The sequence below is a fragment of the Crocodylus siamensis genome, chromosome 14 (genome assembly GCF_052110815.1).
Source record: "Crocodylus siamensis isolate JL-2025a chromosome 14, ASM5211081v1, whole genome shotgun sequence".
Taxonomy (NCBI): Eukaryota; Metazoa; Chordata; order Crocodylia; family Crocodylidae; genus Crocodylus; species Crocodylus siamensis.
In genome coordinates this window covers 1233383-1257164 of record NC_143408.1, presented here as the reverse complement: position 1 = coordinate 1257164, position 23782 = coordinate 1233383, and the positions used below count along the sequence as shown (strand labels likewise).

At 53.0% G+C, this 23782-nt stretch overlaps 1 protein-coding gene across 4 annotated transcripts; it reads right to left on the bottom strand.

Annotated features, from left to right (window-relative positions):
* Positions 1 to 231: 231 nt before the first annotated feature.
* SLC25A42 (solute carrier family 25 member 42) lies at positions 232 to 22082 on the bottom strand. Of its 4 annotated transcripts, none has more exons than XM_090027634.1 (8): positions 22022 to 22082; positions 11819 to 11938; positions 9500 to 9611; positions 6359 to 6384; positions 5362 to 5528; positions 4631 to 4747; positions 4347 to 4498; positions 232 to 3986 (listed from the first exon to the last, which is right to left on the bottom strand). In XM_090027634.1, exons 2-8 carry the CDS (start codon positions 11900 to 11902, stop codon positions 3661 to 3663), a joined length of 984 nt encoding a protein of 327 aa, XP_089883760.1. In that variant the 5' UTR covers positions 11903 to 11938; positions 22022 to 22082; the 3' UTR covers positions 232 to 3660. The 4 variants fall into 4 exon arrangements, with proteins under 4 accessions (XP_089883760.1, XP_089883761.1, XP_089883762.1 ...); XM_090027635.1 differs by lacking the exon at positions 22022 to 22082 and adding an exon at positions 21945 to 22021; XM_090027636.1 differs by lacking the exon at positions 22022 to 22082 and adding an exon at positions 21309 to 21328.
* Between the last annotated feature and the right edge of the window lie 1700 nt (positions 22083 to 23782).

Below are 23782 nucleotides of genomic sequence, written 5' to 3'. Positions count from 1 at the left end.
TGGCAGAAGCAGCTGCAGGGCAGCGTTTCCCACTGGGTTACAAGAGGACGAGGCTGAGTGAAACCCTCCCTTCACAAGAGCAGCCAGCAGCGCTCAGCTCCCTGCATTCATCCCTGGCCCAGGGGAAGCCCACAGCCCTGGGAAGAGGCCTCTCGCCCCTGGTACCATAAGAGCAGGGCCCGATCTCCCTGCATCAGGCCAGGCCAGCAGAGGAGCACAGAGCAAGTGAGGCGGGTTTTGTTTTTTATTAAATATACATCCTCTCTTGGCACAAATCATAAAATAGATATAAACATTCTGTAACAAAGTGTCTTCACGGCATCAAAATAGAGCTCTGGCTCCCAGGAAGGCCGTCCGTCTGCCTGCACACACAGGCACCTACGCGTGGCAGGGACACATCTGAACCAAAGGCATTGGATAGGGTTTGTGCTCGATGCATAGACCACACAGGCAGGGTGCAGGGAGGAGGAAGGGAGAACGGGATGCTGCGAAGACGGGACTGATTTTATTCACAACTTCCCTTCCCTGGTCCCAGCCGGGCCAGGCCATAACGTGCCGTCTTGGCCCCGAGCGGGATGGAAGGAACCGCACCAGGCAGTTCCCTCTGCCAGTGCAATGTTGCTTCCCTGCCTTTGCCAGCTCTGCTCCCCAGTGCCAGAATTCACTCAAACCGCTGCTCCCAGGGAGATGCTGCACCTGTCTGGTGCCAGCCTGGCCGAGACGAGAGCTGCCCGAGTTAAATGACAGGCCTATACCACTCTGCACAGCCACGCAGCCCAACTGCGCTTGTAAGAACGACTGCCACGGCACCAGCAAACATGCCTTCGCTGCACGCCTCGCCGCGCTTCCACCCCTTGCTCCCAGCTGCTACAGGGCCCCCTGCCTTCCAGTAAGCTCTCCATGCACCCAGACCTGCTGCCCACCTTGCCATTGCTGCAGGCCTGACCACCCTACCCTGTGGCCAGCTGCCTCACCCAAGCCCTGTGCTCCCAGAGAGCCCATGGAGAGGCCTCTGGGGCATATGCAAGAGCCAGGGGCTTGCCTCCAATGGATCAGCCCCTCCCTGTATTTCCTGCCTGGGTCTCTTTCATTCGACCCTCCAAACTCCTGGAAGATCACGCACCTTCACCAGCCAGGGAGGGGATAGCTGCACAGAGCCGAGGGGTGTTGCGTGCAAGGCTCTGACAGGAAAGGATGCAGGCATTTAGGGGAGAAAGTGAGCGAATGGCACTTGATAAAAAGTTCAAGGATGTTTCAGTACACGCCCCCCCCCCCCACCATGTCCATTCCTTTACACACACGCGCACACACACCTTTACACACACGCGTACACACACACACACACACGCACGGTCTCTCCAAGAACACTTATGTAAGCAATGGAAGAACACCGACGTTGCCATGACTGACAGGAAACGGCCTGTTTCTCAGCTAACACGGGCCTGAAAGTCAGGGAAAATATTAGGCTGAAACTAGAGTTTAAGATAGAATCAGCTGCAGCTGGGAAGGAGGCTCCCTGGGGCCAGGCACCAACAGACCTGGACTCACCTTCAGGCTCACCCTGGGGCACGGAGGTTTGGTGTGGAGGTCTCAGTTGCCCCACACATCCCCAGGTTCCCCAGCCAAAGGCCATGTCCCACCAGGCTCCTCTGCTCCAGGGCCCTTTCAGAATGGCACTACCTGGGGTGGAGGGGCAACCACACAGCCACCTCCTGCGCCCACTCGGTGCTGCTTCGCTCCCAGGAGCAGCGGCTATAGCACAGCAGGCCCCAAGAGGAGCCCAGAGGGATTGGATGAACTTGACAGCTGCCTAGCCATGCCAAGACAGCTCTGCAGAGCCCCAGCTGCTCCTCTGCATCTCTTGTCACCGTACAGTGCTGCCCCTGAGGGTCCCAATTGACTAGGAACAAGAGCAGTGTCTCTGCAGGAACAGGGAATGGCTCAAGTCCCTGCAGAGGGACAAGTGGAGCTTCGCCTGCATGGAGGCATCAGCAAAAGCCTGGCCTCTGTCTCCTGCCACAGACCTGTGGCCTGTGCAGCCACATGACAGCACAAATGCCTGGTGACAGCAATTTACTTCTAAGACAAGGCAGTGAGTGGGACAGGGATCACCCTGGCTGACGCTCACAGGCAGACCCCACTGAGGCCTCACCTCACCTGTGCGCTGCTGTGGAGGTAACACTGAGGGCAACAGGCAAGTTAGCAACTTGGCCTACCGCACCACAGGGGATCAAGCAGGCACCTGTCGCATGTACTCATGCTGGAAAACATTTGGCACTGGAAGTAGAGCCTGCTCCAGGAGCAAGCACAGAGACCTAAGCCAGCCAGAGCAACGCAAGGACAACAGAATATCATGCCTGGGGGCGGCAGGGATCCTGCTGGAGTCTGCCTGCCTCCAGCTTCATCCCCTCCACCTTCCCCCCCCACAAGCAGCACCCTTGCCAGACTGAGAGACCTCCCCCTGGGCCTCAGCTGCCTGGAGGACAGAGGTGGGTATAAGAGTGTGCAGCAGCCCCTCAAAGCACCACTTCACAGAGCCCTCCTCCCAGTCACATTCAGACATGATTTGGGATCCATTTCACACTCCCAGCTCAGCCCAGCACAGGGCCACAGCAGCCCGCGCAGGACTTCCCAGGGCCGAGCTGGCCACACAGAACTCCAGGGGAAAACTGCCAGAGCCCAAGTGAACCCGCTGGGCTGCCCAAGCTCAGGCAGTGCCCAGCCACACAGCAGGGCGGCTCTGCAGCAGGAGGTAAATGTTAGGTCAATCCCATTCACGCAGCCACCACAGAGGACAGCGACAGGTCTGCACCATGCATGTGCATGCACACCCCTACAAGATGTTTGTTCTTGCAGTGCTGATAAAGCAGGCCTGATAATACTGTGTGTGGGGGCAGCAGGGGGTGCTTTGAGCAGGCAGCACCCCCTCTTACCTCTCTCAAGTCCTAATATTGGGATCTGCTCAAACCCTTGGGAAACGCTGCCTTTAGGGACAAAGGAGAAGGCTTATAGAGATGGCCTGCTTTTGCCCCCAGTTCACATTCTGATTTGATCCCAGCCTCAGCTGAGGACAGGCACAGGAGCTCCAAGTTGGTGTTCTTAGCTCTTTCCATGCCAGCCGCAGCCTCTGCTGGCTCTAGACGGGCTCAGATGTGGGGTGTTAGACAGGCAACAATGAGACCACAACAGAAATGGAAAGGAATAGGGGTGGTGGGTGTACACAGGGCCTTTTGGTGCAGGAGGCATTCAGCACAGCCCCATCTGTTTCAGAGGAGATCCAACTGCTCCAGTCAACCCGGCCAGGCACTCACCTCAGACCCACAGCATGGCGCGGCCAAGGCCTGCCTGCCAGGCAGAGATTGCTGGCAGGATCCAGGGAGGGGCACCTCCTCTTCTACAAGCCAGGAGCCCACCTTCAGCTTGCTGTGTGTGATGGGCTCTGCTCCTGGCATCGAAATGTTAAACACAAGGAGGTGGCAGCCTACCCAAACCAGGAGGGGCAGGGGTGTTCACCTGGGGAAGGGTTAATTCCAGATAACTCAGAGGCTCATTACAACAAGAAAATCACCATGTCAAACCTCAGCAGTGGCGGGACATGATGGTGTTTCCTGCCTCTCCACAGGCACTGCAGCCCCCCTCTCCCAATGCTCGGGACAGAAACTACCTCTGGACGTCCATGCGGTGCTGCAGCTTCCGGAGTAGGATCTGTGTCAGGTCAAAGGTCATGAAACTGATTCCCACGGCGATGGGACCTTTGACCCAGTTCATGCTCAACCCTTTGTACAGGCCTCGGACCAGTCCCTCCTCACGGATGATCTCCTGCATGGTGAGGAGGATGGAGCTGTACGTGTGCCCTGTGACCCCGGCTGTCTGCATGCGCCGACGCACCACGTCCAGGGGGTAGGAGGCTGACTGGCCAATCAGGCCCGCACAGGCCCCAAACAGGAGCCGCTCCACGGGGTATGGCTGCAAGCGCCCGCTGTGATCTGAGAATGGAGGGGAGAGGCAGAGGGTGTAAGCAGCTGTAAGCCCAGCCAGGACTCTGTGACCCAATTCCAAACCTCTGGCTTACAGAATATAGGGCTGGCAGGGCCCTCAGGGGATCACATCTAGTTCAGCCCCCTGTCCCAGGCAGGATCATCCTTGTCTGAAGCACCCCTGAACAGATGTTTGTCTCCCCTGCTCTTAAAACCTCCATTAAAAATCCAGGCACAATGCCTGAGGCCGCAAACACACTCTTTAGTCTGCCTCAGGGAAAGCAGGGGTATGAGGCACTGCCAGCATCCTGCCACTGCAAGGATAGGAGACAGTTGTGCCAATGCAAAGGGCACTGCTGCAGCCTTTACCTGCATGAAGTTTCTTCAGTGACTCATAGGTGAAGAAGCTGAGGCCAGCATATGGGATCACACCAATGATGGTGGGTGTGAAACCCCTGTACAAGGTCTTCAACCCTTCCTCCTGAGAGATGCGGATGAAGACGTGAATGATGTTGCTGTACCTGCCCCAAGACAGAAGCAGAGGGTTAGCGTCTGCACAAAGCCCCGGGGTGACTCTGCACCAGCTCCATCAGATGATACTCAGACCTCACCAGCTCTCACAGGCGAGCCACATATCCTTGTGAGGCACTTACATCTCCTTTGGTGTGACTGCCATCCGTGCCCGGACCATGTCCAGAGGGTAAGTCAGCATGGTTGCTGTCATGCCTGCCAGTGATCCGGCGATGAATCTCGGGAAGGGAGGTAGTGCTCTGCAATGAGGGGAGAGGAGAATGAACAGTTCATGTGTGCATAGTCACACCTGCTTTTAATTTAGGCTCCCTCCACTGCGACACCAAATCCTCCTGGAGCTGGTACTAGGGACAGTCTGCAGGCTGCTGCAATGGCAGGGTCAGAGGCACAGGGAACCCTGCATTAGGGACAGATGCCACCTGCCCATGCAGGCAGAGGCAAGTGAGAGGCCAGGACCTGGGCTGGGGCACAGGGGCTGGGTGGCAGCTCTTCAGGCACCCCAGCCTGTTGCTTCTCTCGCAGCAGAATGATGCTTGGTTTTGCCCCACATCCTTCTGGCACCCAGGAACCTCCTAGCCCCACAGGCCTCACACTCACCCTCTGGAAACAGCCAGCCAGGGGGAGTCTATCCAGGGCCCTAAAGCCAGGATGGGGGCAGCAGGGACACGCCTTTGTGCTCTGCGCAGCCCTGCCCTCCGTCTCAGTGTGTTACTGGGCTCTCCTGGCAGCAGTGCTCTCTGCTGAGCCATGTGGGGCATCCTCACTCCCCCAGGCCTCAAGCTCTCCCCACCTGGCACTGCCAAACCCAGTCCTCTGGCACTGCTGTGCCAGGATCAGCCCTACAGGGCCTTACTTTCCATGGAAACCATAGTAGCTGCCCAGGAGATGCTTGTACTCTTCGTGTGCACAGAACTGGATGGCAGCGTATGGGATGACCCGGACCATAGTGGCTGAGTTCCCGCGCCACAGGCTCCAGATGCCTTCATGGAGGTAGCTGCGGTAGATGAACCTGTAGGCTTCCTGCACACAATGGAAAGTGAGAGGGGTTTGCATGACCATAACATTTCACCTGGGAAGGAGCTAGAGCATCTTCTACAGGGAATAGCAAGTCCCAGCAAAACAATGCCCCTAGGCCCAACCCCAGAGCGATGTGGGAAGATGTTAGCCATTTCCCCTTGCTCCCCCAGTTGTGCTCAGAGTCACATGACAGCATCAGTTTAGGACACAAAAGCCAGCTGCACTTTTCCTACAATACATGCTGAAAAGGAAAAGAAAAGCTGGAGATGGCAGGTCTTTTGACTCAGCCCCTCAAGACAAGGCTGCCCTGAGATCTGTGCAGCTCACAGCCCTCAGTCAATATTCTTGGGGCAAACTGGGGTCAAAAAGCAAACTTTGGTTGATGGACATTAGCAAGCTGCACTGGGCACACACAGCACTTTGCAAGCCTGTTGGAAAGCACCTGCCCAAAGTCACACTTGCAGTCTCTGAACCAATCCCAGTCAGCTGGGGGAGGAAGGACAGGCATCGGGGACTGGGCCTACCCGACAGAGCCCAAGGAACTCCCACCATGTTATTTAGGTGCCTCTGCAAGACAGAGGCATGAGTTGAGGACTGGGACCCCTATGAACAGTGAGATGGGCACAGGCATGCCCAGATAGCTTCTGTCCTAAGGAGTATTATAAATAACCTTCATAATATCTTTACAAGGCTTTTCCTCAGTGCTCTTTCCCTTTAAACACTGCTAATAAAACTCAGGCAGGACAGTTAAATACAACAGAGAGCCCTTTTATTACTATTGCTGCCGTTAATCAAACATTTCCGGTCACCAGGAGACGCACACAGAGCCTCACCTTGGCAGAAAATCTTTTTGAAGACACTAGGAAAAAAAAAAAAAGAAGGTAGTGGTGAGGGCTGGGACTTGCTGCACACAGCAGTGGCAAAGATCAGATAAGCATTCTGCTCAGCAAACAGAAAAAAACAGCCCCACCAGCAACTGAGATTGTTTCTATGGGCCTTTCCCCCAGTTCCAAGTCTCCAGGCCATCTCCCAGCAGGCAGAGGTCCGTCCTCTGCCAGCACTGGCAGGTTACTTTGGGGAGGTGAATAGACCTGGGGTGCATAAGCCAGTTCTGCGTGTTAAGAGTGATGCATATTTAACAGACACCTGCACACAAGTTACAGAGTTAAGCTCACATTTTGTAAAGGGTGAAGGCTCCCTTGGACTCCCCACGACAGGGAGGCTTTCCCCACACACAGCTCACTACCCAGATCAGGGCACTGGTTTTCCAGTGTCCTTTCAAAGCTTGGACAGCTCCCCTCTGGCTACAGGACATGCACAGCAAGCGGAAGGGAGATTTCTCTGGTATTTAATTCCCCCAGCAGAACACCCCTGCTAATGACGCATGGTTTTGACCCAGCCTCCTCTTCAGCTGCTTTCAAATTCCTTGTGGTTTGTAACTCTCTTGTCTACACAACAGTACTGTGCAATCCTATTTTTTCTGCTGCTCCCTCAAGCCCCTCCGGCAGTTGGGAGCTGCGTTCAACATGCTGCTGCCCTGCCCACTGAGGCCCACCCAGCTACTCACTCTGAGATAACTTTTATAGGCCACATAGCCCACAGTCACTTCCCCTTCCTTGAGAGCAAGCCACTCCCAGGACAAAACCTTCCCAGCAGTGAGAGACAGGGAACTCCCTGGAATATTGAAATTAGAAGTGGCTGCTTGTAATCAGACAAGTGACCTCCCGGGTCAGTTCAGCAGGTCAAACAAGCTGGCCGTGTACCCCATCTGTCTACCAGACGTGGCTCAGGGCACTTCTGCAGCGATGCGCAGACTGCTGCTGCCTTCCTCTGCTACCAGGATCCATTACAACCCATGTGCCCTCGGCTGCGGCTCAACATCTTCCATGAGCTGCAACGCTTAACATGAGCAGGTGCAATACCATGCACAGCTCTGCAGATGCATCTCAGCCCTGACCTCAGCTCCCTGCAACTGTGCTAGCTCTTAGCTCCCCCTCCCCCAGCTCCAGCCTGCACCACTGTCCCCTGCTGCACCAGATGTGGGCCTCCGCTAAGCAGAGAATGATTGAGCCCAATCACCTCGAACAGGATTGCTGCCAAGGATCAGACTTGATTCAAGCTCACTTCATCCACAGTGCCAGGTCAGCTTAAATCTGCTGCTTCCGTAGAAGTCAAAGGCATTAGTCTGTCACACCCACCCCCTCTTGCAGGGTACAGTACTTCCTAGTGGTTCCTGCTGTTGCATAGGGATTTATTGGATTATACCCACAATCTGGCAGATGATGAGCCCTGGACCAAGTCCTAATTCCCACTGAGGGCAGGAGAATTTGCTATTCAAAACAGCTGATGGTGTTGTCAGGTGGTCACTTTTAGAGTACAGGGTCCAAAAGGACCATGCCAAGCGAAGCCAGACATTTTTCCCCCTGCTCCATTGCCTCTGGAAGCACTCAGTGTGACCAATTTAAACAGCAAACAGAGCTGGCTCAACCTAGATGTTACTAATCTGTAACAAGACAGAATGATGTACAGCAAGATGTACAACCCTGCCACCCATTCTGCAGCAGGACAGCTCAGAAGTTGATTTTCCCAGTGTCCCCTGTTCCTACTTCCTCGCAGACATTTTGGGGCATTTCTCAGGGCACAGAAATGCAAGCAGTCCATATGGCATCATGCACCCCTTTGGTTTGCCTTGCAACAGTCTCTAGCACAGTTGCTACATACTTTAAAAACCTTCCCCCAAAGACAGACGGTGTGGACATTGGAGTCAGAAGCAGACTGGCCAAGTTCGCTGATGACACCAAACTTTGGGGCAAATCATCCACACCAGAAGACAGGCAGGTGATCCAGGCTGCCCTGGACAGGCTCAGCAAATGGTTGGACGAGAACCTGGTGGTGTTTAACACCAAAAAATGCAAGGTTCTCCACCTTGGGAAGAAAAACTTGGAGCATCCTTATAGGCTCGGCAGCTCTGGCTAGCACTACGGAAGAAAGAGACTTGGGGGTCACCACTGACCACAAGATGAACATGAGCCTGCAATGCGATGCTGCAGCTAGTAAGGCGACTAAAACACCGGCTTGCATCCACAGATGCTTCTCAAGTAAATCCCAGAATGTCATTCTTCCGTTGTACTCGGCCTTGGTGAGGCCGCAGCTGGAGTACTGTGTCCAGTTTTGGGCCCTGCAATTCAAAAAGGATGTGGAGAAGCTTGAGAGAGTCCAGAGGAGAGCCACGCACATGATCAGAGGTCAGGAAAACAGACCTTATGACGACAGGCTGAGAGCCACGGGGCTCTTTAGCTTGGAAAAGCACAGGCTCAGGGGTGACCTGATGGCCACCTATAAGTTTATCAAGGGTGACCACCAGGATCTGGGGGAATGTTTGTTCACCAGAGCGCCCCAAGGGATGACGAGGTCGAACGGTCACAAACTCCTGCAAGACCGTTTCAGGCTGGACATAAGGAAGAATTTCTTTACTGTCCGAGCCCCTAAGGTCTGGAACAGCCTGCCATTGGAGGTGGTTCAAGCACCTACACTGAACACCTTCAAGGGCAAATTGGATGCTTATCTTGCTGGGATCCACCTGACTTCTTGCCCCCTGGATGGGGGCTGGACTTGATGATCTTTCAAGGTCCCTTCCAGCCCTAATGTCTATGAACCTTCCCCCAAAGACAGACAGGAAGAGCATACAATGCCTATGTGCCCCTGCTGCCTTCATTGTCCCCTGGGACCCAAAGGGTCCCCTCTTCTACTGGAGGTCAAATGGGAGCAGGATCCAAGCTGCTAAACCTGACCCTTCCTGGCCTCAGGATCGGGCACTATGATCCCAAACAGGAAGAAAAGACCAAGTCTGCTCTGCTTCATGCAGGTTCTGGCCTTGCACTGATCCCTGTGGCCCCACCACTGCCAAAGCCAGCCAGGGCTCTGCAGAACAGAAGATGGGGGCTCTGCTCTGTCCTGGGTGCAGCAGCACTCACCTTGAAACATGATTTTTGTCCTGTCCAGTGGGGCAACAGCCGTTTTGGCCACAGCGCCAGCCAAGGCGCCGGACATCAGGGAATTGAGCACGTTCTTCTTCTCTGGACCCCCCTGGAACAACAAAGCACGTCTCAGCATTCAGCAAGGTCAGGCAACCACTATGCATGTCTGCAAAGGGCACAACTTTGCTGCACAGACACAGGCCAGCTTTACCCACGTTCTGAGCTCCCATGTGGTCAAGCCAGACTCAATCACCCTTGTGAGACCACTCCCCATCCCAGTCCTGGGGCTACAGTAACCAGGGTTAGTGCTACACTTTGTGGAGGTGCGCTCTACATTTCCTGCCTTGGCCTGTGAATTGCTTTGCAATGCACAATGGAAGAATGTGTCTGGGTCTCCTGAACCCTATGCTCCCAACCTGCCAACTCAATTAATCGAAGCACTGTGGGTTCTGTGCACATCACTTCCGCTGGCAGCCTGTGTTTTGGCTGCTGCCAAGGCACAAGGCCAGCATGCATATGCAACCTCATCCAGCTGTTGGCATTGATGGAACACCCATTTCTGAAACTAGAGACAGACAGGAGCGAGGGGCTTTTCCACTGCAGCTTGCCACCATGAGAAGGAAGCTACAGAACTGGCATGATCTAATCTACACAGACACTAACCTACCTGGGGGGGCTAGCCTGGGTGGGAATCCCAGCAATCTCTGCAGCAGAGCCATGCCCAGGGTCTTTTCTAGCTGAGATCAGGGAGGCAAAAAGCCATCTCTGGGGCCCTACTGGAATATTCTCCCTTCCTGGGGTAAGGACAACTGGCAGGTCTTTGCTGCCTAGAATTCCCTGGATTAAATCCCCTGATCAAAAGGGATTTAGGAAGATCAGAAACTGAGGCCAAGGCCCCACAAAATGGAATCCCACTTCCCAAATGTCAGAGACTCCCAAGCAGAAACATAGCTCCAGGTTGGAGCCCAAGGGCAAAGACTAAATGAGTCTGGCAGGGTACAAAGTCGGGCACCTTTCACACTGGTGGGGTCTGTCCCTTCCATGCTTGCAGGATGAGCTGGGTGCTGCACTCACCAGGCTGGAGCCACGGACTCCCAGCCTGGCACTTAGTTCTTTTAAACATGCACTTCCACTGATGCCCCAGCCACATTAACTGGTCTCAGGGTCCTCAGGGCAAGGTGTCGAGGTTCCACGAGGGTGACGGGTAGAAGGGTTATCAGCATTTGTACTCCTGTCACATGTTCCAGGGCAGCTTTCTTCAGAACACGCAGGCAGAGCCAGGGAAAGCTTGGGACACCTGACACTAAGAAGGCAGTGAGCTGTGCTGTCAGCAAAGTCCAGGTGTGTCCTGGCCACCTTAGCTTCTAGTGGCACAGTTCAGACTTGCATGAAGCAGGGAACAGACTGCTGCTTACTTGGCTGGTTAGGTCATGGCAGAGTGGGCCAAGCACATCTCATTAGTGAGAATAACTGCAATGCAGGCAGGCAGGCAGGAGTCACTCTCAGGGTCCATCAGCTTGGGCTCTCCCCCTCTTCTCAGCTAAAGGGAGGCAAAAGGCAACTCCAAGCTTCTGCAAGCCCTGCCTGAACTGCAGGAAGCATTTTGGCCAGACAGGGTCAGGCAACCAAGGGCAGACATAAGGCACAAGTCAGGAGAAGAACAGGTTCCAGTTGCCTTGGCTCTGCTGTATGCAGCCATTCGCAGAGGACAGCTCTTTGAGACAACCGGACTGAGCTGTTGGCAAGGCTGTAGCATCACAAGTGCCAAACACTGGATCCCCAGCTTGTCTCCGTTACTGTCCAGACCACTGTCCTCCAGCTTGGCTTATCCTACAGGCACAGTGAGGTGGACACTCATGTCCCTTAGTGAGGTAAGTTAGCCCAGGATCAGGAAGGGACAGACAAGTCCCCCAGACTAGCTTCACACAGATGGTGCATTTGTCATTTGCAAACTCCCACTCCACACTTGTGCCTCTTCTGCCAGCTCATTGTGACAACTGCATTTATTCAGATAATCTGCCAGAGACGATCCCTTCTCCCCCTTCTCCTGACACCAGTCAGGAGGTGACTCAGGCTTGCACATTATGTTTGTCATTAGAATCCCACCAGCTGCCCCCACCTTCACGCCTAGAGTGTCTTCAACCTTTTTGCTAACAGCAGCTTCACAAGTGCTCATACTGGAAGGGTGCAATAATAGCACGTTTGCTGCAGCTCCTGCTGGATGCCCAGGTCTGCTGACACTCAGTTCTCTTTTGCAGAGAAGCTAGCTGCCCACAAATCCACTACAACCCCCCCCACCTGCCCCTCCACTCTTACCTCAGGTAGGAGACGGGCGGCCACAATCGGCTCCACATTGTTCTGTTTGAGACCCACTCGCCCTTCCTTCACACCATTACCCATACCAGGCGTGCTTGCTAGGCAGAAGAGTTATAGCTCCTAAATTGAACACAAAACAAAGCAGCAGTTAAGCAAGAGCCAGGAGCAAACCTTCAGGTACTCGTGCTTGCCCTGGAGCACAGCATAACCTGCACTGCAGGCCCCTTCTCACAGGCAGACCTGCTTTGAGGCAGTGTGTGCCAAGGCCTCCAGCACAGCAGCTCTCCCTCATGGCAACCAACTGCAGAGGCACCATCTATGGGGCAGTTCTCTGCTAGTGAAAACACATGGCTTACTACTCCTGGAAGTGGTTTTACCCTTTCCTGTGCCTTCATGGGTATGCTTTGGACCTGGGAGAGATCTCGGGTCCAGGATGCTGCAGAGATCCTGGATCTTATGCAGCAAAAACTCAATGTTCCCAGCTTCATAGTTTAAATAGGAAAAAAAGCAGCATCAGCAAGGAAGCTTCCTAAAGTCACGTACTGAGTTGTTTTGCAATTAAGATTGCCACTAATGCCGCTGGCCCCAAGGACAGGCTCTCAGACAGACACAGTGGGATCTCAACCAGTCTGAGGCCCTGAAAGGGGTCCCGCCAGACTTCAAAACGGGGGTATCTAAATCTGCTCCCTCCTCCCATCCTGCTCCCTCCCTTGCAATCTGAAATTGGTACTATTTAGGACCATCCTCAATCTGTTTCCATTCCATTTCTGCCCACAGGGATTTTAGCAGCAAATTATATCACCCCTGGCAGGGAGGCTTAAAAATAGTCGATTGCTTCCCTCCTGGCACATTTCTTTGCTGTGACTATGGTTTTCTAACACCCCAGCTCTTCAGGGCAAGATTAAAATGCACATAATTTTCAGGAGCTAAGAATTAAATGCTGCTCTGCCCTCCCCAGTGCTTGTGGGGAAGGGTCCCGGCTGCCTCTCTCTCTGCTTGTTCAACCTCCAGTTGCCCCAGGACAAGGCACACAGGGCTTGTACCGCTGGGTAGGGAAAGAGTAAAAACTAGTCCCAGCAATCCCTTCAAGGAGGGTGGCATGAGCAACCGGATCCATCAGCTTCCTAAAATAAACAGCCAATGCCTCATCTCTGCCACACAGACTATTTTGATGATGCCAGTGATGTGACAGCACAGCACGGTAAGTCACGTCAGGTTCCTTTTAGCCATACCAGTTTCAAGCACGGCTGAGCTGCTGCTGGCAGTGGGTGTCTGGAAGTTTCTCACTGGGACACATGCTCTCAGCAGTCTCTGGAAAGGGTCACCCCACTCTTCACTACCGTGTTACAGTCACAGGGGAAAAGGACTTCAAATGCAACGAGTGGCAGCTGCAGCCCCTATCCTGCCACCATCCGTTTAGCTCCTCAGGTTTGTCTATTTCTGATCCCTCCCATGACAGAGAAAATAAGTTCCTTTCAAAATATTTAGGTAAAAGTTGTGAGAGACTCAGGAGCTTTTCCCCAAGCGGCAGATTACATCAGACCATTTGAGAATAAAACAGCTGCCGAGGTCAGAGTTTCCCCTCGGTGTTACGGCTCAAATGCCAGATGCTAGAACAACACGAGATCTTGGGACCTGAAAACACCCCATATTTTGGGAAAAGGGGAGGGGAAGGGGGGGGAATAAGGACCAGTGAGGAACTGGGAGCTTGCTTTCCTCAGTCCCATTCTCAAGCAAATTCCTCATGTCAGTCCTTACTCCACAGGTGGGGAAACTGAGGCACAACAGCCAGCTCACCTAGGAACATTTCTGGAAGGCCAGTACCTCATTTAAGACTTCTCCAGATAACCATGTGGTTGTCAGTGCTTTCCACTCCTGCTGACCTATTTTATCATACTGCTGCCATAAATCAGTGCTAGTATTCTCTTCCCAGATCCCCCGTCATTGGGCTGATATTCATGTAATCCAAGAGACAAATCCTCTCTGTCTGCGTTCATGCACGACCTGTGTGATGAAGATCCCAGAGCCATGCATGACCCATGTGCTGGCTCTGAAGGACAGCAAACGGGCAGCAGTATCTTGAATGCCAGACACCGCCCTTGTTTGCTAGAGCTCACATTCACCGCTCCCCAGATGTTCAGAGCAGGACACCCAGAGGCTAACAATTCAAATGGTAAAGAAAGAAGAGACTTAACACCAAAGCAGACCTGACCAATGAACAATAGCAATGTATGCCCCGAAAAGCCTGCAGAGAGAGACATGGGATACAGCATGGCCACTTCAGATGGAAACTCTGAGTCATAAAGATCACAGGACTAAGAGAACAAGACAGCATACCTCACGAGGGATGATGTTATTAAACCAATGTCACTTTGTAAAATACTCTATTGATTTTCCAACTGCCTGTCACAGCTGCTGGTCTCCTCCTCATCCCATTTCCCTAAAGACTCCATCAGAGAAGAGTGCATTTAAGTGAAAGTGAAAGCCACAAGCAAAAAGTAGCACCTTTCACCATCTCAGGCCCTGCCTCAGCAACGCAGACCAAAGCAGCAACCCCCATTTTCCCCCAAGCAAGGAATGGCATCAATGACATCCGTGCTTGTGTCCACAGCATCACCCTGTGACAGTGTTTGCAAGCGATTGCAACTTGAAGGGAGCTAGTCCAAATTATTTTTAAGTTAAGACAGATTTTTCTGTACAGAAAAGGAAATTAGTAAACCTGGGAGGGTTTTAGCAGAAGTGCATCCACTAAGGATGGCATCAGCTTATTCAATGATCTTCTCCGTTAATGTGGTCAGAGATGCATGTGACTTCAGGAGCTAAGGCACTGATTCTGCAAAGACGTATCCTGAGCTCCCCCTTACACACCAGCAGTACCAGAGCTTCACCTACTCTACATGCATACCTCCATTCAGCACCATGGAGGTCCCTGCAGGTTCAGGGCCTAAGGAAGAGAGCAGGAACCATGTTTCTTTCCACATTTTCTTTCTCCAGAACAGCACGGCTCTCGACAGGGGAACTGCATGCTACTCTGGCTTGTGCATCAGCTGACTTGTAACAAGAGCCCTAATGATGCATTAGCAAAAGGAACCCAGTTTCTCTTTAAGGATCCAGAGTGAGCTGGCAGGGCCTGACAATTAGGAAACAAACCTCAGTTCATTCGTAAATCAATCAGATTTGATCCTCAAGCCATCAGGAGAAATGTGGCAGGGAGCAGCCCAATATTTACAGAGACCCTTCATCTCTCAGCACCTGGGAACTGCCTATGCTTAAACACGAGGCCCAGGTAAGTTGGGGGATAGAGGACAGGGATCGCAAATGGGTTTTACTTTCTACTGTATGCCCGCAGGTCATTCATATTGCTCCTGCACCCTCCACCCCCATAGCTCACACACACGGGCAAGGGGTTCATTATGCTAGGCACTGGATAAACAGGTGGTGAGATGACTTCCCTGCCCAAGAGACTTACCAGGGCGAAAGCAAAACTTTTGGCCATGGTGGGCTTCAAAGATTAAACAAGTTTAGTCAGTAACACACACTGAGCCTCTGTAACAGGACTCCAGCCCACTGGCTGGAAAGTACAAAGCGTTCATTATATCTGCCAAGTTTAAGTCCTAGAAAAGTGACTCCAATCTTTGAAAAGGGTAGAAAGGAGCATTTTCTCATATTCTAGGCTAAGGAGGAAATGCAGTTAACCCCTTGAGGGGATTCTTCATCGTTAGTCAGCAACAAGGTGCAAAACAGAGCAAACCTAGCCATTCCCATTCTTACACTGACTACTTTGGTTAACATACAGCAGGCGGAGGCATCCAGCCAATATACTAGCTGGTGGCTTGTCATGACTGAAACATGTTTGCCTGACACTGTATTCTCTTTATGTCTCTTTAGACCTGTGCAAGACAGCAAAGTTTCTAAAAGACTGCCAGTTGCTCCACAGCAAATGGCAAAGCCATTGCAATGCAAATACCCAGCAGTGTCAGCGAGCTGCTTGCCAAGCACAGCAATTTTCTCACATGTATTTACCTTCCACTTCACGCCGGTGGCAATGATGAAAGCATTTTGCAACGCCAGGCACAACGATCTGACAGGCAACAGCACGACCGCATGACTCTGGCTGCTAAAGGAACATGTCCGCTCTCCATATATTAATGGACAAGCTTGATTTGTGGCAGTAAAACAAGCACCATATCTCCAGTTTGCTGTTCCAGTTTTCTAGCCGTCAAGAGTTTAACCAGATTAAAAAACAGAATTGGACACATTCTTGGAGGAAAGGGGCATCAGTAGCTATTAAGCACGGGACTGAGGGGCATGGCCTCCGAATCAGAGCTATCTGGACCTTAAATGGTGGAGGCTGCAAGTGGGAGAGGACCAGGGGAAAAACCCTGGTCAGAACCAGTTCACTTTCCCTTTCAGCCTCTGCCCCTTTTGGACACGAGACTGGGCAAGATGGACCCAGTGTCTGACCCAGTACATGGCAAGGAGACTTAGGGACTGGGGGGGTGCACTTTGCTCTGGGACTGAAGCACAGAGGCCCATAGACGGTGAAGACAGGAAGGCAGCCGATGCCAGGTCTGCAATGTCAAGTGGAGTTGCTCAAACAACTGACATCCGTAACACACCTCCCCTCCCCATATCCTTATACAGGGGGCTTCAACTACCCCGCAAGCAGAGCTACCAGCAACACAGCGCAATTCAGAGCTGCAAAGGAAGTCTCCAACCTTGCAGTCAGCTGAAGTTGAAGAGGGATTTTGGAGGTGGGATATAATTGTCTAAAATTTGGCTAGGACAAACACCATGAGATCTGTTTGAACCACCACCAGGGAGCAGCACCTCTCCTGAGTCTCCTCCAAGAAAACCAAGCACAGGCTATATCTCTTCTCCCATCCCTCATCAGAAGTTTCTTAGACTAGGAGCTGCTCCGGCAGAGAAGAGCAGTTCCTTGTGACTGTACAAACAGGGAGTACAAACAGAGCTCCATTCCTGAGAAGAGCCTGGAGGTACATTTGTTAGGGAAACATTAGATAAAGCAGATTACCCCTGTGGCAGAACAGTCTGATGTCAGGAAAGAAAAAACACTCTTGTGTCTCCACCAAGAAGAGCCAGCCTCCCACATGGCTCCATAGCGAGTTGGTTCCATTTGGTTCTGTTTTTTTGGTTTGTTCATCATCACATCACTAACAGACATTGCCTTACATCACAGATACGGGGAACAATCAACTGAAGCTAAGAAATCTCAGTTTGCCCCCAGAAGAAAACCGAGTAATAACTGAACCTGATGGAGAGAAAGATATGACGAGAACTGAAATCCCAGAAGCTGAAGTTCACTTTTTGGGGCAAACATCATCGCTTTCCCCAGGAAGATTTTCAAAAAGGCTTGACCAATCCAGAACTCCTGGTAGAGGCAATATCTTTTATTAGACCAACCAAATAGGTGCAAAAAAATCCTGTATTTGCAGGCTTTCGGGCTCCTGTACCCTTCCTCAGGCAAAGAAGAATCCATGCACTTGAACCAAAGCAATTCCCCAATGAGATCGCAGTCAGGATTTTAAACCCCAAGGCATTATGCCTAAAGAGTCCATGGCATTTTTAATGCTCATGAGATCTGTAGAGATGTTTGCTTGTTTTTTGTACATGCAGTTTTAACCAAACGCTGAAGACAGCATCAATGTTTCACGTAATAGGCATTTTCACTAGTAGAAGCACCTTGAAGTTCAACAGGTTTTCTTAATTTCAAAGTACAAGGCAAATGCAACTCCCCCCACTCAACAAGCAGAGACAACTCCTTCCTTCCCAAGCAGCATAATAACTTAGGAGAAGAATGCTGCAAAGTCCTTGCATGATTCTAAATTATGCTCAATTGGAGCCAGACACTGAGCACTGGAAAATGGCTTTTCAAAAAGCCTGGTAGCAAAGCCAAGTGTGTTATTCAGCACAGTCCAGGAGACCCACATTTTGAACAGAGCTTGGAATGCACTTTCCACAGAATAGAAAATCTTGGCAGCCGGGACTACAGCTGATTCTCTTGTTTCTAAAAGGAGACTGCAGCTGGGAGCTCCTCCACAACCAGACTGAAGGCCAGTTCCTAGCAGCAGGACAGATTGTAACTTTGGCAAACAGGGCCCAGGGAAAGTTAACTGATGAGGAGCACACCTAGTTCTTTTCAGACCCAGCCTTCATCAGACAGCTATGGCAGGATGAGGAGATGAAGCCAGTCTCCTTCTCATCAAGATGCCCATCTCTTAAAAGGCATTTCTGCAGAAGCTCTGGTGTAAAAGAGGGAGGCTAATGAAACATGCAAGGCCAGAATCCTCCACGGACGGCCATGTTAATCCAGTCTGGTCCATGACCCAACTCCCCTGCCTCACAACCCCAGGCCTGCCCGACAAGGTGGATGTTTATCCCTTATTTGAGGTATTGTTTTGAATTTAAATCTCTGCAGAAAAGGGGTGCGTCTTCCCAAGTGGGACTACTGCACTATCCATGGACTGGGGCTCCAAACAGGACAGCCCAAGCAGCTACTGAGAGCAGAGCAGACAGCCCTCTGCACTATCCAGCCCAGTCCACGGAGGTCACTGAAACACATTAGCACCCTAACAACTATCCCGTTTCTTGTAGGCCACTGATCTTCAACCCATGGTTTGCAGACCTCTGCGAGTCCGCAGACTATGTCTAAGGGGTCCGGGAAAGAAGACTGTGATCAAACAAAAGCATGTGAATACAATACCTACACTTACAATTCAAAGGGGTCTGCAACAAAATGTTTTAGGGATGACCAGCATCTGACGCCACAGAGAAGATGCAGGGGAGACATGCACAAAGATGGGGCAGGCTCAAAAGTACCTACATCCAAGTGCCCAACATCCTGAGTGCCTACAAGCAGGATAAGATCACCTTTGCCATGGTCGGGGAAAGCGAGGTGCAGTAATCAAGATGACAAGGGTTCAAGCAGCACAGATGGACAGGAAGGCTGCACCTTGGGCCCACGGTGCAGAAAGAACAGGCGAGGTTTAGAGTGGGTCTGGAAGAGGGGACCTTGCCAGAGAGATGTCCAAATCAAAGAGGAGGTCCAGTGATAGGCCTGTGAAACAGAACGACCAAAGTCTCTCCCCCCTGGCCCTTGTTATATACCGTTACAGGCCGCCCCTGTTCTGACTGGCAACGGCTTGCACGGCTGCCTTCATCCAGACCTCTTCTAACAGAAGACCTGGAAACATGACCATGTCTGTCCTGAAGCTGACATTTGTTAAGTGCATCAGAGTCTAAAAAGATAAAACATTAACTTGGTTGTTCCTCATTAAACCCTAGCCCATACGCACACAGCCCTGCAAAACATTATTTTTCTCATACCCCCCAGCAGCCTCCCTGGGCTTTTCTGAATTTAAGGACTTGAAGCATCTAATCATTTCACCATTTGGTTTCTTGTTCCATCGCCCATCTGGCACCGGGTAAGCTTTTCCTGTGACCTTAAGTATCCCTCCTGACTAATCAGAGCTGGCTCGACCCAAAATCTCAACATGATGGCACATCAACTTCTAGCCTCCTGTGTGACAGGAGGGATTAGTGGAAGACCTGGGAACAACGAACTCCTGCGTTCTAACCCCAACCTCCAGGCTGACTTATCTTATGACCTGGAACAAGCTGTTTATGCTCCAGTTCACCCTCTCTGTGAAAGGGGGATAAGTGTCCTCCCTTCCCTGGAGAGTTGCAACAACAAGTATTTATACAGTGTTTCCAACGCTGACGTCTGGTCACCCATGCCAGTTCAACGTGGCAGAGCAACCAGCCTACAGGATCCTGCATGTTTTGTAGCAGAATTGCTATAGGAAAGGGACCTTTTCTGGCCTAAAACTTGTTTGTCCTGTACCAAGCCCACAGCAGTCTGCTTCAACAAGTAATCCTGCGCTCAAGTCAGCTCTGGTGCCTCCCTTAGCCCAGCTCAACATACCAGGTACATCTGAAACAGTCACCTCCCAGGCATCCAGGTGGACTGGCCTCAATCAGCACATCGATCACAGAGCTGCTGAGGTGTAAAAGGTTTTCACAACACCATGCCACAATCACTGGCCTGGGGCCAGACACGAGCAATGCTGCATCAAGCCAGCTCTCCTTCTCCCCCGTGCACCAGCTCTGCTGCCACTCTGTGCACGGCTCGTGCTGATGTTATGGGGAAAGCACTGCGAGGTCCAGTGGAGATGGAGCACTACAGCACAGACAAAATTTCAGGTGGGGGCATGCTGCGCAAGACTGATTTGCAGAAAAACAATGGTGCATCTGCTGCTCCCCGAGATGTCAATGAGACACGCGGATGCTCAGCCCCTCCGTGAGGACACCCCTCCTCCCACGGGTTCAAACCAAACACATGAGTCCAGCGGCTGCTTTGGAAAACACAGACCTGACTCCAGGGTCAGCCAACCTCAGGTTATTTTAAGTGCATTCACTTTTCGACTGTTGGTCAGCCCCCCCGGCCCTCCAGCAACCTTCACAATAAAAGCTCTCTTCCCTCATTTATTCCGCTGTACCCACAGGCCACCGACACCTCCCGTTTCTTTCACAACTTGAACCATTTAAGACAGAAAAGCCACACGAGCATATTTCCAAAACATTCCAACCTCCCAGCCACACAAACCTCCCCAGGGCAGCCTCGCCAGCAAAAGCCTGGCTCATTCATTCGAGAGAAGTTGCAAAGCATAAGGATGAAACTGTCTCTTCCAAGCAAGGGTAGACAGCAAACCCACACTTCACAGCTAGTAGCGAGCTTAATAGCTAACCAGAAAATGATCATCAACAAAGTGCAGTTACATTTTTAACTCTTCGGTCCTATCTCCAGGAGCAACTTTGCTCTGCAGAAGCTTAGCATTTTAATCAGGGCAGGACCTGCTATGCCTTCGGGACAGCAGGCAGCATAGTCGGGTGGAGCTTGGAAAGACCGGCTGCATGGCTTCCCCTCCGTTATCGTTTCCAGCATTTTCTAGGCGTTTTGAGCTCCTGTTGTTGTCCCACCTTTACGACAAGCTCAAGCTGGGTTTCTCCTCTTCCACATTCAGAGGCCGAGTGAAGGCCAGCGGCCTTTGGTCAGTAACGTTTTGCTTACACGAGGCTTGGGAAGAGCGACTGGAATCGAAGCTAGCAGCATAGGCGCCAACTTTTATTTTGCATAAGAGGACGGACGTATGACAGCCCAGCCTCCTGCCGCAGGGAGCCAGGGCCCTTGGGACCCCACGTACCCTTCGCCTCGGGCTAGCAGCACAAGTGACTTGCTAGCTGTCTGGTTACCCAAGCAGCAACATAAAACCCTACCTGCCTCCCACATTTAGGGCGGCTGAATGAAAACACCCCCAGTCGGCAGGAGGCACGCTGGGCTTGACCCCATGCTGGACTCGAATGCCAGCCCCTGATCAAAGTCAATGGAGGGAAGAGAAGCCCGGAGCACTGTATAACTCAGAAAACACCAAGATCCTGCTTTCTCATTTGCCTGGAAAGTGAAACTCACTGGGAAACGGACCCTCTTCCAGAGATGGCTGTAGGGCATCTGGCTGGCTGAGCATGCGGGACAAGGGCATGCGAGGGGGACCGCTGCGGACCTCATCTGTGCCCTGGATAACACGGTGCTAGAAAAATCACTCCTAGGGGCTGCTCCCCACCCCCCAGGACACCAAGGCCCCCAGCTTTGCAACCCCAAGCACCAGGTGATACCTTGGACACCAAAGCCCCCACCTCTGCAAGCTCCCCAGGACACCAGGGTTCCCAGCTTTGCAGCCTCAGACACCGAGGGCCCCAGCTTTGCAACCCTGGGCACCGGGTGCAGCCTCAGACTCCGGGGCCCCCAGCTCTGCTACCCTCCCCCTCCCCCAACACCAGGGTCCCCAGCTTTGTGACCTCGGACACCAAGACCTTTTGCAACCCCAGGACAGCAGGGCCCCCGGCTTCTGCTACTCCAGGCACTGGGTGCAACCTTGAACACCAGGGCCCCCACCTCTGCAAACCCCCCCCGGGTACCAGGCCCCTTTACAAACCCCCCGTCCCCCGGACAGCAGGCCCCCCGGCTTTGCAACCCCCCCCCCCCAGACAGCAGGCCTCCCAGTTTCCCACCCCGGGCAAGGGGAGACGCCAGCTTTGCAGCCCCCACCGGCAGAGGCAGGGAGGCCGCGAGGCCCCACACCCCGGGACACGCGGGCGGCGAAGGTGACCACCCCACTCACTCACCGCCGCCGGAACCCTCCGCCGCCGCCGTGTCCCCTCCCGCCGCCGCCCCGCACGGTACATGGGGGCGGGGCTGCAAGCCCGCCGGCCAATCAGCGGCGGCGCGGCGGGGGGCGGGGTCGGAGGTCGCCCACTGAGTGGCGGCGGTGCGGAGACGGGCGGCGGCACTGGCCAGTCCTCGCGGGGCGGGGCGGGGCCACGGGGCGCGGCTCGGTCCCCTCAGGCGCTGGCGGCGCCCGCAGCCCGGACAGCAGCGCCCGGTGGGGAGCGCCACCCGCGCAGTGCCGTGCCCGGACGGGACGGGTCGCGCAGGCAACAACATCCCGGCATCGCTGAGGTACGGCCTCGCTCACGGGCACCCACTCGCGGCGTCGTGTCATGGGCACGTTGACGTCATGTGTCATGGGCACGTTGACATGTGTCCGTGGCACACTGGCATCGTGTGTCTGCAGCACGTTGGTGTCATGTCATGAGCACGTTGACGTCATGTGTCAACGGCACATTGGCGTGGTGTGTCAACGGCCCGTCGGGGGTCTAGAAACCTCCCAGAGTCGCTTCAGAGACGACGACCCTACCAAGGTCGTAGACGTTGCAGCAAGGGAAGTTGAGGTTCGATATTAGGAAGAATTTCTCCGGAGGAGGGTGGTGAAGCACTGGGACAAGCTGCCCAGAGAGGTGGTGGAGTCTCCATCCTGGAGTTTTTAACGACCAAGCCATGACTGGGATGATGTAGCTGGGGCTGGTCCTGCTTGGAGCAGGGGCTTGGACTAGACGGGGCCCCTGAGGTCCCTTCCACCCTCATGGACATTACAGGCTCACAGGGACAGAAAAGCACTTCTGTATCCCGGGAAAGGTGCCGATGACCCATTCTCATGAGGGTGTCGTGATGCTGGCCCAGGAGCAGCCAGCTGCTGACAACAGACTGCAACGCACCCCACGTTTGATGAACGATCCCAAAGCCAGCAGATGTGCCAGCCTCCCTGCTGTGCCAGGAGGTTTGGCTTCGTTGCATTCTCCCAACCAGAAAAGAATAAAAGGTGAATGGCGGGGCTGGAGAGCAAACAGCTTCATGGGGAAAGCAAAACGCTTTCAAAGCCCAGGCCTGGGAGCTAAAGACAAAACCAGGTGCCAGGTCCGAATCAGCAAATTGCTAGGGGCAGTCTGGAGTTTGGTGCTTCTGTCAAGCAATGCTGCAAGGGCAGAATTGCTGCCACTTCTGTATGACTTTCTGAAGGGTCCCAGACTGTTTTTCATTTTCAGCCCACTCCCGCAATGCAGCCACCTCTGGGGTAGAACAGCTCAGGACACGGGGGAGAAATGCTGCAGCTGCAGAGGGAGAACAGAGCTGGAGTTCAGCCAGGAGGCTGGTAATGGCTCCCTTGGTTCCTGCACCCAAGATAAGAGCGCTGTGTCTGAGGGTCATAGCTCCTGTTTGCATTTCCACTCAAGAGTGCCTTCGGAGACTCCCTGTTTGAGCCAAACTTGTAATCAGAGCCAAGGAGACAGCCAAGCTGGAGGCTACCGGGCTGCAAAGGCCAGCCCTTAGGCATCTTTATTTACCTACTATCACCAAGTCATTTATTAACAGTCGGAGCCAAGATTTAGAACTAAGGCTGTAGGGACATCAGGACAGAGCTTAGGCAGCCATTATAGGGGGCCATACTGGTTTGCCAGCCTGTGGCTGTTTTCTCAGAAGAGCCCCCTGCCTCCTGTCCAGCTTAACTCAGGCCCGTAAACCAGAGCCCATGCTGAGACAGGAGTTTG